The sequence below is a fragment of the Cynocephalus volans genome, chromosome 10 (assembly GCF_027409185.1).
Source record: "Cynocephalus volans isolate mCynVol1 chromosome 10, mCynVol1.pri, whole genome shotgun sequence".
Taxonomy (NCBI): domain Eukaryota; kingdom Metazoa; phylum Chordata; class Mammalia; order Dermoptera; family Cynocephalidae; genus Cynocephalus; species Cynocephalus volans.
In genome coordinates, this window is record NC_084469.1 from 6706872 (window position 1) to 6720547 (window position 13676).

At 52.0% G+C, this 13676-nt stretch overlaps 1 protein-coding gene across 1 annotated transcript; it reads right to left on the minus strand.

Moving 5' to 3' along the window:
• PRR15L (proline rich 15 like) lies at nucleotides 1–303 on the minus strand. Its single transcript, XM_063109384.1, has one exon. The coding sequence runs from the start codon at nucleotides 301–303 to the stop codon at nucleotides 1–3; it is 303 nt and encodes a 100-aa protein (XP_062965454.1).
• Nucleotides 304–13676: the final 13373 nt, after the last annotated feature.

The following is a 13676-nucleotide window of genomic DNA, read 5'->3' on the forward strand; positions in this document are numbered from 1 at the left end:
TCACTGTTTTTTGCCCTCCCGGTCATCAAATAGGTTGGGGTTCTCCGCCAGTGTGGCTCGAACTTTTATGTTCTCCTTGAAGCGGCCCGAATTGGAGACTTTGACATGCTTGCCCTTGGCGTTCTTGTCCACAATCTTCTCCAGGCGGGTGCTAAAGTCGCTGTTGGGGGCCCCAGCCTCGGGCCGCGGGGGCTCCGTGCCCCCGTCCGTCTGGGCATAGGAGTCGGGGGTCTCATATAGCACCTTGGGAGTGGACTTCTTCTTCCGGAGGAAGGTCAGCTTCCACCAACCGACCTCGGTCATGGCGCTGCCTGGGCCGAGGTGGGGCTTCTGCAGGGTGGGAGGGACAAAGGGTCAGTGGGAGTCGGGGTGCCTTTGGACCGGCCCTCTCTAGACTCATGCTCATGGGCTATTTTATGAATTGAAGAAAGAATTGAAGGTAGGGCCAGAGAAACCCAGGATTCAGGTGAGCGGGTGCCACAGCGCTTGTGGAGAGCATGAGAAGAAGGCAGGGTCTGAGGAAAGGGCCACCAAGTCAACATCAGCAGGGAAGCCACCCAAGCCAGGCAGGGAGGCAGTGGGACAGCCACGCACAACGCCCTGCAGGGCTGTAGTGAGCTTCGAGATCATTCCTGCCAGGCCCCTCAGGGCTGCAGGCAAGTGAACAGCGTGCTGGGTCACATGGCTTCGGGCCTGTGACACCATTCCCCGGCTCTTCCCACTACACCACTGGCCCTGCTGCCTGGTATGGGCAGGCTATTGACTGGAGCACATGGACAGACACACGCTGTGCATTCTATTTGGGATTCACCACAAAATAACATAGAGTTTGTGATATTCCAAGCAAATTGAAATTCCCAGTGGTGACCAGCTGAGCTTTTCCTAAGGGGGAGAAGCAGGAACATCCAGGTGGGGAGTGGGAAGGCCTGGGGTCCGTCCTGGCCTTGCAACCTCTGGCAAGTTACTTCTCTGGGCCTCAGTTTCCTCATCTGTCCCTTGCAGCACTACCACTTAGCTCTTTCGCTAATCCCTGCCCGCAGAGGCAGGCATGCTTTGCAAAGTAAAACTTGTAATGGTAATAATTACTAAGGGATGGCTCTATTTCCCCACAAGCTTCCACAGGGACAGGAGTTTGAAGGGGAGCTAAGAGTCTGGAAGGCAGTTAGGTGGAACCCAGAGGTATGTGTGAGATATGGTCACCACAGGTTGTACCTTCCATAAGGACACCCACTAGAGTGGGGTGAGGAGGTGAAATCCTGTCCTCTCCATGCACAAGCTTGTGTGTCCTGACATGGAGCTGCCTTTGTCAGGGACCTCACCTTCTACCAACTTCCACAAAGGTGCTATAGGAGCTTGGGGAAGTTCTGGAAGATGAAGGTGGCTGGATGTTGCTGAACACTGGGGCATGTAAGCTAGGGGCAGGCAGCAGTCGACCAGGGTAATTAAGATCAATCAAAGAGTGAGCAGAGTGGTGAGAATTATCGGCATCTCTGGGCCTGGTCTGGAGGAGTGAGTGGTCTAGTTCTCAGGACTCCTGGGTGTGTGCTGCGGAAGCTCCGAGAGGAGGGTGCGGCAGGCAGCGCACACCGGGAAGCTGGATGGTCAGCCGGCCCAAGCCCGGGGGAACATACTTGTGTCACCCTCTGTTACATACTGATGGTCTTTGCTAACTTTTCTAAAAAGACCAGAAAGAAATAGGCCAAACAATAGTGGTTTTCTTTATGTAGAAGGAATAGAGGATGCTTTCTCCCCTTTAGTTTTCTAATTTCCAGAATTTCCATAATGAGTATGGATATTTTTTTAGGGGGGAGCATATCGAATTCAGGAAAAATGAAAGCAGGGTGTTGGCCTAGGCTTGGGTGAGTTGAACGCCTGCCTCCATCGCCCCCTCGCTGCTGCTGTCTCCTGCCCCTCCATGCACCCACCCCCTTTATCAGAGCACATGCCCGGTAGATGCCTTCCCACCTCTTTTTCCACGCAGCAGATCTCACATTGCCAGCTCTGTCTCTTTTGCGGGGCTCAAGCAGCAAGAGAAGCCAAGGGGAGACCTTGTGCAACTCCCACTTAGAAGGTGAAGGAGAGGGTGAGAGTGGCCAGATAAACACTTTCAGGGCACCCTGGAGAGGTGAGCGCACCAAGGGACAGCCTGAGAGGTTTGCTTTGGCAGCTTGCCCCACCTGGGCTTAGCACAGCCTTGCACAGAACGTGGTGTTCCAGAATGGGTTTCTGGAAGGAGTTGCAGGGAGGGCAGGCAAGGAGGGACAAGTCACTTGCTTGATCTCAGGGTGCCCAGTCACTGCCTTGTCTGCAGCAAGGCCCATGGCCTTCCACCACCTGTCCGGGGCTGCCAAGGAACTCGGGGAATGGAGGAACAGAAGATCCTGCTCCTGAACCTACTACAGCAACCAGACTTCCTAGCTCCAAGAGAGAAAGTGGCCTCTGCCTGTGCCAGTTAAAATATACCCATTTTAAAGGATATTTCAAGTTAGCATCCCCAGGGCTTAACTCTCTCTGGAGTAAAGGGAGCCACAGATCACAAGCTACTTGTCAGAAAACCACAGAGGCAGGAACAGCCCTTCTCCCCTACCCTGGGGCTTCCACCAAGGCACCAAGGCACCAAGTCACTGTGCTCTTTTGTCCTGGTCATGTACCCTGGTCTCTCCAGGATGCTCTTTGCCAGGCCTTCCTGTCCCCTTTGTCCAGGAGTACATGTGAGCACAAGTAAGCAGGTGTTCGTCCCTTCAGGTGAGTCTGACATATGGAAATTTGAACTTGCAAAACAGAAAAATTAGCAGACTATTCTTTGTTTTACAAAATAACCTAGCTATAGGATTCCTTTACATAGTGAGCTTAAAAGATAGTATAAAATTTGATTTGCTTAAAAAAAAAAAAAAGATGGTGTGATATCCAAACTTTCCAGATACACAAAGTTGCAAAGAGCAAGATATCTGTGGCCGCATGCCCATGCCTAATCACAGAAGGCTGGAGGAGATTTGGGGTGAGGTGGGGTACTTAGGATTTCAGATTTGGTGACACGCAGTGGGCCCTGCAGTCATCTTGTGCAGGGCCCTGAGCTGGCCATGCTGAAAGCTAGGCCCTTGCCCTAGGGCCTTGCAATCCAAGAGACAAGGAAATCAGTCCTCGAGGATGCCTGCTCCACCTCCAATGTTTGCACAGCTTTGGGGCCCAAGAAGGGCCTCATGGGACAGCCTGCCACCCCCTGCCTTTGGTGGCCAGCACCATAGCATGCACGTGGGTGCACCAGGACAGGCCACTCCACCCCAGCTGGGTTTTGTGAGCTGCTCTGAATGGCTTTGCCCAGACTGGACCGGGCCCCTTCTGAGCTGGGACAAGTTAACCATTGACTGGAGCAAGGGTGGAGGTGCAGGTTGGGGAAGAAAGTCAGCTTCCTGTTCTAAGATAAAACCCAGAATCCCCCCAGCCCCCCATCCCTCTGCAAGGCCCCTAATGGCACTTGTCTTCCCCGGATGAGACTGGCTTACCCTGGATAGGAACAGAGAGAAGTTCCTACCACACAGCCAGAAGCATGCTCCGGCTGGGGGTCAGAGTGGGCTCCAGTTCAGCAAGAGTTAATAGAGAACTGCTCTGGAGTGAAACTTTCTCAGCAGGAGCTCTGTTGGAGGCTTGGATTGACTCCAAGAGGCCAGTGGGATGAGTCCGGTGGAGACTGCATGCCTGGGTTTCCCCTTCCCGCTGGGCTTGTCAGCCATGGATGCAGAACAGAGTGCCCTGACAGGGGACTGTGCCTTGATTTCCCCACCCTCGGGCCCTCTGCCTGTACCTGTTATCCTGACTGCTCCGGGCTGGAAGCGAGACCTTCCCTAGAGGAGCTGAGTGTAGGAGCTGCCGGGGAGGGTGAGACTGGGGGAGGAGGGGGTGCCTCCAGGGTGCCGTGCCAGGCAAGGCTCAGGCCAGGCGAGGTGGGTAGGAGCAGCTAGCTGCACAGTCAGGTGCAAGAGAAACAGGTGCAGGAGCGGTACCTGTTCCGATGCAGTTCCTGGAGTCAAGGTGAACCTGAAACCCAGCCCCTCCCGGCTAAGTAAACAGAAGCAGAGGCCGGCTCAGGCTGATGAATATTCATCACCCCAGAAATCCAATCCCAGAGCCCCTGAATCCACCCAGAAGCCAGGGTCCTCCCGGACCGCCAAGCTGGGGGAGGGAATCCCAAGGGAAGTCTCAGGTGGGGGAAACACAGAGCCTCTCTCCTTAGTTTCCCCTCTCTCAAGTACCTGGTTGCACACCCCCCACCCCAGCTGTAGCCAAGGTCACCCCCACCCATTTCATCCTCCAAAGAGGCTCTAACCCCTCTCCAGCTTGGACTACCTCCTGGACATTGCCCAGGGCACAACCGGGAAAGGGTTAAGGGCCACTGCTCCATTGGCGGGCTGGGCAGGACGGGGTGCACCCCAGCTCTCTTTGAACTCCCTGAGTCGAAACTAGTCCCTGGTTAGACTGGTTGGCAGACCGGTTCCCAGGCTGCCTGCTCCCCCGCCCGCCCTGAAGCCTCAAAGCTCCTCCGGTGGGCGCTGGATGGGGGGCTGTGGCTCCCTCGGGACGGGACCCAAAGGGCTGCTCCTCAGGACCTCCCCAGGGGGGAAATAGGAGACATAGGCCCCTCTTTGGTCCAGGTCCTCCACACCCACCACAACCTCAAACATCCTCATCTCCCTCCTCCCTCATTTAGAGGTGGGCTTCAGAGCCCTTAAGTTGCATGCGAAATTCCATCTGTGTGGGCAGAGGCGCATTGATTTTACTTTTTTATTTTTATTTTTTGCGGCTGGCTGGTATAAGGATCTGAACCCGTGACCTTGGAGTTATAAGGCTGTGCTCTAACCAACTGAGCCAAGTGGCCAGCCCTGGAATTATACTCCTATCTGACTCAGAAAGAACTGTGACAGCCTCCCCACCCCAAAGTATCACTTGATTGAACTTCCCCCAAATTTCCAGCTGTCTATTGGAAGGGCCTTACTGGCTATTACAGTACGAAATTGGCAAAATCTGGGGCAAGCTCTCAGATGGGGCCCTGGTAGGGCAGGCGGAGAGGGAAGAGCAAGACGGCAGGTGGTGGGCACACGGCTTGGGGGGCAGGGGCAGGGGCAGCGTGTGTGCACAGGGGTATCGTCGTCACTGATTTGCAGCCACTCCTCCTGCAAACCTGTCACCAGCCACGCCGGCGTGTAGCCCTCAGCCTGGGCTGTTCTTGCGGGTGGCTCTGCACTCAGGAGAACCTTGTTTTGAAGCCACCCTGAGGTGGCCATTTGTGTTTGAATTCTCTCTGCTCTGGGCATTGCTGGAGAGTGGGAAACACCTGCTGCATATTCGGGGTCCCTGCAGCTTCTTGTGCCCAGCGCTGCCCAGCCCAGATGCTCAAGCCACCTGCCAGCTACCTTCCTCCATGGACTGAGTGCGTATGTGCCAGGCACAGAGTGAGGCTCTGGGGAGAGAAAAGGCATGAAATTCCCTCTTTCCCCACCTCCCCCTCCGAGTTACATTTTATTTTATTCATTATTATTTTTTTTTACCAAGTTACATTTAAATCCTAATTAACCAACTCTTAAACCTGTCCCACCATCTCCAATCCTGCTTCTACTTTCTCCAGCTTCCTCCCTGCCCCTAAATAGTCCTCAGGTGGACCGTCCTTCAAAGACTCCCCACACTGGAACCCACTTGGCCTTGCCCTCCTAGGATGGGGCCTCTGATGTCTCCTTTGCTGCCCTCCCACCCCTCCCAACTCTCTCTGAACACTAGACCCTTCTCTGCCTACCTTTCTGGTGCAGAGGCTGCCTAGGAGGGGAGATTAGAAGTGCTCGCTGTGCTCTTGGTGAGGAATGGCCTCCCCAACCCTTGTGCAACCCAAGAAAAACTTCTATTCATCCCTCAAAACCTGAATTAATTACTACACCTCCCACTCCGCTAGGAATTTTCTTGTTCCGCTTTCTGCGTTCATGTAAAACTTGCACATATAGTTCTATTTAACATCATATATACCATGATTAATTATACATGCGTATATACACACACACATACGTATGGCATTATAATGATCCATTCGTGATCTGCCTCCCTCATAGAATTTCAGCCCCTTGAGCCTAGAATTATGGATCATTGATACAGACCTGACATACAGTAAGTGCTTAACGCAAGCTTGAAAACATGAATGAGAAACAGAAGCATTGTCTGTACCCAAAGAAACTCTTAATTTAGCCAATTGCTTTGTCCTACTCTCCCTGGGGCAGGTAAATGTGAGAGAAGACCCATTTATCTGACTTCTTGAGCTATGGGCTACAGCAAGTGTGTTGTTATGTTATCATCTCCCTATGTTGATGTGAATTGGAGGGTACTATTTTGCAACATCTCCCTATCTCTAGTGCAAAGTACACAGTTGTCCCAGGAAGGTGCCCATAGCTTCCTGGACCTGTCACTTTCTCTGAAAGCCCAGTCCACTTAGAGAGTGGATGTCTGGTTCAGAAGACACCAGAGGAAGCCAAAAACTCATCCCAGATCAGGTTTTGGAAAGAGACGGGAGGATGGTGGGATGGGCTTTAGCCTGGGGGACAGTAACGCGGGGTTAGGTCGCCGATTCCCATCTGTACAGGAAGGGGCTTGTGTTGGAGGTGTTCATTGTCCCTGACTCTAGAACGCAGGCTCCTAAGTCTGAGACCCAGGGCACTGGAGAAGCAGCCCCAGAGAGTACTGCAATGGCAGGCCACTCCTTCCTGAGTCCCACCAGGACCAGGTGCAGGTGGGAGAGGCCCCGGCTCATCCTCCTGGGAGGGGCCACGCCCTGGCCTTCAGGGGATTTATTTCTGGGAGGAGCTGGGTGGGGAGCGGAGTTTGAGATAAGGCTGTGAGCTATGACTATGACTCCCCACACGTAGGCCACTTTATTACTTCATAAAAATTTTCGCCCTTAAGTGCACCTTCTTAAAACTAGGTTCAAGGGTTATATTAGTTTGTTTTCTGTCGCTCATAACAGAATACCTGAAACCAGGTAATTTAGAAGAAAATGAAATTTATTTCTTATAGATTTGGAGGCTGGGAAGTCCGAGATCTGAGGGGTGCCTCTTGTGAGGGCCCTTTTCGTGGTGGGCTCTCTCTACAGTCTCGTGGAGACCAGGGTATCACATGGCGAGGGCTGAGAAGAACCCAGTTAACGGGCTCACTTGCTCTCCTTATAAAGACACCTCTCTACACCCATGATAACCCATTAACTTATGAATGGATTAATCCATTCATGAGAGCATAGTCCTCACGATCAAATCACCTCCTAAAGCTCCCACCTTTCAGCACTGCCACATTGGGGATCAAGCTCCCACATGAGCTTTGGAGGGGACAAACTTTCAGACTATAGCAAGTGTGATACGCCATATGCAAAAACATAGTGTGCACATTTTCAGAAATTTGTCCTTGTTGAGTAGAGCAAGTTAAGTTCACCTAAGGGAGTGTCAACGCCCTTGGTGGCTTGCTGGGGCCCTGCTGAGCACACAGCCACGGGCCCCATTGGGTTAAAAATCCAATCTAGTCCAATACTTTCCTTCCACTTTACTGACCTCTGCCCAAGGAGTAGATCTAGGCTCCAGGGATATTTCTTTCCCAAAACAGGGAGAAGAGAGGAGCTGCCATTCTCCCCAGCATGCTCCCTTCTCTGGAGGGCCAAGAGACTGTAGATCCTGGGGATGTCCAGTCTGGCTGAGATGACAAGCGGGGCAAGGCCAAAGATGCAGGTGGGCAATACCAGGTGCAGCTGGGAGGTGGGGCAGGGGCAGGCAGGAGCCGCACTCTGACCTGAGGTGGTGGTGGGGTTGCCATTGGAGGGGGCTTTCTTCTTGCTTTATGGTGGGGAGTGGGGGTATGAGCAGCCAGTATTCACGGGGACTGGGTTCCAGGTACTCTTCCAAATGTTCTGTATCTGTGCACTCTTTTTTTTTTTTTTTAAAAGATGACCGGTAAGGGGATCTCAACTCTTGGCTTGGTGTTGTCAGCACCACACTCAGCCAGTGAGCGAACCGGCCATCCCTATATAGGATCCGAACCCGTGGCCTTGGTGTTATCAGCACCACACTCTCCCGAGTGAGCCACGGGCCGGCCCTGTATCTGTGCACTTTTGATGCTCACAGCCAGCCCCTGCAGTGAGTCCTCTAACTGGGTGTACCCCTTTGCAACCCCACTAGCAATTTTCCTGTTACTTTATGTTAGCTTCCTGTGGCTCCATTAGCAAACTACCGCAAACTTGGTGGCTTAAAACAACAGAAATTTATTCCCTCTTAGTTTTGCAGGTCACAAGTCTGAAATCAGGTTTACTGGGCCAAGACCAAGGAGTTGGCAGGGCCTGGATCCCTCTGGAGGCTCCAGAGAGAATCTGTTCCTCGCCTCCTCCAGCTTCTGGTGACTGTAGCCATCCCCGGGCTTGCGACCCCGTTTCTCCAGTCTCCGTCTCCTCTGTCTTCATGTCAGCCTTTCCTCTTCTGTATGTCTGGTTAATGTTCCTCTGCGTCTCTCTTGTAGGACACTTGGATGGCATTTAGGGCCCACTCAGATGATCCAGGATTATCTTATCTCAAGATCCTTAACTTGGTCACTTTTTCGAAGACCCCTTTTCCAAACGAGGTCACACTCCCAGGTTCTGGTGATTTGACATGGACATCTTTTGGTAGGTCATGTTTCCATTTACCATACTCTCCTTTCTAACTGTATTGTCAGACAGTGGCAGACGACGAGTGTGTCTTCCCAGATCCTCCTTCAAGGCCAGCCATGGGAGTGTGGTCAGCAGTTGGCCACTGGCTGTCATCTCCTTCAGGGTCTGCCTCACCTCACCCAAGGGTGTGCCCTTCTGGGACAGCAGCTCACTTCTAGGGATATAAAAGTCCAGCCATTCCAGCCCCTTGAAGGACACTCTGAGGGACAATATTCACTCCAGAATATTGTCAGGACAATGGATTCGCCGTCTGACCAATCCTACTTCCATCTGGTTCTTCTCACAGGAAATAATCCCTAATAAAAATCTTGCCCCCCAAAACGCCACCTAATTCTGGAGAACACAACCTGTAACACAGACATTTCAATTTTGCCAGTTTGATAGAAATGAAGCAGTAGTTTTATATCTGCATGACCCTGATGTCCTGGATTGAATTGTGCCACCCAAAACTCACATCCACCCTGGACCCCAGAATGTGACCTTATTTAGAAATAGGGGCTCTGTAGATGTATTTAGTTGATATGTGGTCATACTGGATTAGGGTGGGCTCTAAATCCAAGGACTAGTGTCCTTATGGGAGGACAGATACAGAGACACACAGAGAGCACGCCATGTGACGATGGGGGCAGAGACTGGAGTGCTGCAGCCGTAAGCCAAGGAACACCAAAGATCACCAGCAACACCCAAGGCCAGGCGAGAGGCATAGAACAGATTCTCCTTCAGAGCCTCTGGAAGGAACCGACCATGCTGATGCCTTGATTTCAGACGTCTAGCCCCCAGAACTGTGAGAGAATAAACCTCTGTTGTTTTACGCCACCTAGTTTGTGGCAACTTGTTACAGCAGTCCTAGGAAACTATACACCCACTTTCTTGTAAGGTTGAACATCTTTTCATACATTTATTTGCGATTTGGGTTTCATATTCTCTGAAATGATCCTTTTTCTTTTCTTTTTTTTTTTTTTTGACCGGTAAGGGGATGCAACCCTCGGCACGGGGCGGTCCGCACCACGCTCAGCCAGTGAGTGCACCGGCCATCCCTATATAGGATCCAAACCCGTGGCCTCGGCACTCCCAGTGCCACACTCTCCAAAGTGAGCCACAGGGCCGGCCCGAAATGATCCTTTTTCAATGTAGAAAAACATCTTCACCATTCACCATCTCATATGAGAGTTGACTTTCTAGTGCCTACAGACTGAAAAAAATATAAATGCATTTATATTTTTAAAGAAATCTATCGTGACCCAGCCGACTAATCCTGCATAGGTCTTCATTGGCTTGTGCTTAACTCAAGAAGCGGACCTAGTCCTAATCTCTTCTCCCTGATTTCCTCCCCCAACTCCCAAGAGGCTCAGGGGGGTTGACTCCAAGTCCTGAGCTGTAAAGGGAGGGCCGAGGAAAGGAGCTTGGAACCTCACGTCCCTCCCCCAGACCACCCGATCACGGTCCCCACTCATCCTGACCACCACCATCATAAATACCTTCCTGCACAGGCCACACCATCTTTCTTTCCTTCCTTTCCAAGCACCCATTAAGCACCTGACACACAATGCCAGGTGCTGGGGTTACAGCGATCAACAAGTCTGTACTCCCTACCCACAAGATGCTCACAGACTAGTTGGGGAAACAGATTGAAAAAAACAACACAGAGATTAGACTCCAAACAGCAAGAGGCCCAGGCAAGGTTGCTAAGTTTCCAGGGCTTCCAGCCCAGCAGGCAGATACACCACACATGTGTGTGCACACCCTCTCATCCCAATCAGTGTGGCTGTGAGCAGACACACGGACCATAAAGTAATAAACATATGATGAATAAAAGAAATGGATTATTTGAATGTCAAGGGTGAGCCTTTTTTTTAATGGATATTGCAGGAGGATAAATACTGGGCACTCTCGCCCAGACTGGGGTGTGGTAAGAAAGAACTTTTGAAAGGGTCAGGGACTGCGGGGGTGGGAGTCCAACTGCCTGGCACAGCAACTGAGGAGAAAGTGGGAATCAGGCCGAATACTGAGGGAGGAAGAGACTTGGGGCTGTTGTGGCCAAGTGGATGGGGCAGGCGGGGGTGTAGGAACAACGAAGGCACATCACGCAGAGGACAGGAATGCAGGCTAGGGAGCCAGACAAGCCTGGGGTTGAATCCCTGCCCCACCAACCACCGACTGTATGATCTTGGCTCCCTTGCCTTTAAAGTCTAGCTAATAATAGTACTCACATTATGAGACTATTAGAAGGATCAAATTAGATACGGCTTGTAAAACATTGAGATCTACACTGGCACGTGGCACAAGGTTATCACTTAATAAGCGAGCTTACAACATCAACAACAACAAAGATGGCGAGGCAGCCTGCACACAGAGCACCTCGGGCCCTGTGCTTCCTGGTCCAGCGCTGACACAGCCCTGGCTGTGTCTTTTCTTACCTGTGCTGCCCCTCCCCCAGCATCCCACCTGCTAAATCAGTAGAGAGTTAAGAGACTCTCATGATAAGAAGCCTCCCGGATACTCTCCCTGCCTCCTTTCAGATGCTGGGAGCCCCGATGACCAAATTGTCCCCTTTGCAGGCAGAGTCAATGCCCTGGATGCCAGACCATTCATGTGCTTATCTGCCCACCTGCCCTGAAGTTCCCTGTGGCCTTGGGAAAGTGCAGAATGCTGCCCAAGACCCATGCTCTTTAGCTCTGGGGCAGCCTCCCTGGGGTGAGCAGCTGGGCAGAACTGTTATTCTTCTGCTCTACCAGGTGAGTCACCTGGGGAGCTGCGGGTGGTGGTGATGTGCTGGTGGTCTCTGCTTCCACCAACTCACTAGGGCTGGATCTTCCAGACCTGCCCTGCCCTATTCTACCCAGCCTGTTGGTTTAAGGAAGAGATACACCTTGAGGGTATGACAGTGCCATGCTTCTTGGGATGTCCCAGAGAGCCTGGAGCACACAGTTGGAGCCAGTAAGTGTTTGTTTAATCATGGGGGAGCCCAAGCAATTCCTACAGCCTGAGTCAGGACTCTGAGATGGGAGCCAAATTCCCATGAGAGAGCCCTGAAGAGGCTCTTAGTTCTGCCCTATGAGCCATTTTTGGGGAAGTCTTTCAGCTATAATAATAATTATTATATATAATGTTCATGTATATATAGTTTACACAGCATGAGAAAATATACCTGAAGTATATTGTAAACTGTAAAAGAGTTATGTACATCTAGTATGTTTATTTATTTAAGGCTCTAAACAGAAATACCCTGAGATAGGATAGGTGTTATCTCCATACTGAGAAAGCTGTGGCTATCAGAGAGGTTATGGAAATGGTCCAAGATCTCACTAGGCAGGAATCTAGGTCTTCCCGCTGCTCTAATACACCATGTAGTTCAATCAAAAGCTTACTGAGCCCCAAGTGCTGTGCTGCACAGGGGTAGGGGATAGGTGTGTGGGGGCAGTCTTTAGAAATAGCATACCAGCTCTGTGAGATCCCTGGGAATGTCCTTATCCCACACTCTTTCCTCACTCTACCCACTTCTTGGCCGATCTCAAGACTTCCTTGGCTTCAGCCACCACCTAGACCACAAATCAGCCAGCTTGTGACTCTCCAAACTGTATCTCCAGCCTCGATGACTCCCCAGAACCCCAAAATTATAGGCCCAAGTGCCTTCTGCACACTTTCTACCCTGGGGTCTCCTAGCATTGCCAACCCCACAAGTTCAAAGCTGAGATCCACTCCTCCCCAAGACCTGCTCAGCATCCTATATCCCTGTCTCAGGTGGTGGCACTCCCACCCAACCACTTAGATGTCATCCTTGGTGTCTCTCTCCCTCACCCACACAGCCAATCAATTGCCAAGTCCTGTTAATTTTCCTCCTGAACATCTCTCAAACCCAGCCCCTTTTCTCCTCCCCACATCTTCTGTCCAAGGTCAGGCCATAACCTCCTTCCAATCTCACTGTCTCTAGTCTTATCTCCTTCGAATCCATCCTCCCTGCAAGCAATCTGTGCAGGTCCCTCCCAGCCTCAAGTCCTTAAAACCCTTCAGTGGTTCCTCTCTGTCTGCAGGGTGAAGTTCAAATTCATTAATGAGGCTCCCTTTGATATGACCCTTTCACCTTTACAGCTCCTCTCTGGTCACTCCCTGCCTCAAACCATTTTCTGCACAGAGGTTGGCCTGCCTGCAGGGCCGACTTCATCGGAGTGAGATCACGCAGTGCCATCTGGAAATTCTTCTTAATTTTTTAACAAGGGAGCCTGCATTTCCATTTTGCACTGGACTGGCCACATAATTTGGCAAGTCCTGCCTGTCTGTTGTCCCCTGTACCCGTCTTACTGTTTGTGGTCGCTAAAGCTTTGTCTGTGTGCAGTCCCCTCCCAGAACACCCTTTCCCACGTCACCCCTCTTTCTGCAGTTCTTCCTTTAAGACTCAAGGTAGGTGTTACCTTTGGGATGCCTCCCCGACCCTCCTCCCGCCCCTACCTAATCGCCCAACACGAAGCAGGTGCTCAACAACCCATGTTCATTAGATAACTGAATGGGAAGGCAAAGTGTGACAAGTGCCACAAGAGACCTACAAACTGTCACAGAAGGTAAAGTGAGGCAAAGTGATTAGAAGGCATTTTCGGCAGCCTTGGAATACGCCGTCCAGCTCGGCGCTAGGACCCTGCCTGCGGGGGCGTTAATCCGTGCGGAGAGTTCCGCGACTGCCCGGGGAGGAAGCGGCCCCGACCGGCTCTCGAGCACCGCCTACCGCGATCGCGCCGGCGCTGCAGCCCTTTCCGAGTGCCCCGCCCCTTCCCGGCCCTGAGCCCGCCTCGCGTCACCCATTGGCTGTCCTCTGTTTCCCCGCCCCCCTGGCTCAGCCTCAGCCACACGGAGTCTCTGGTGGGCGGGGCTTGAGGCTAGGGGGTGGAGCTTGCGCCCCTGTTGGCTCTGCGGAAGGCGGCGACGTGGCGGAGGGAAGCCTGTTTGTGTCTAAACTGAGGCTCAGTCA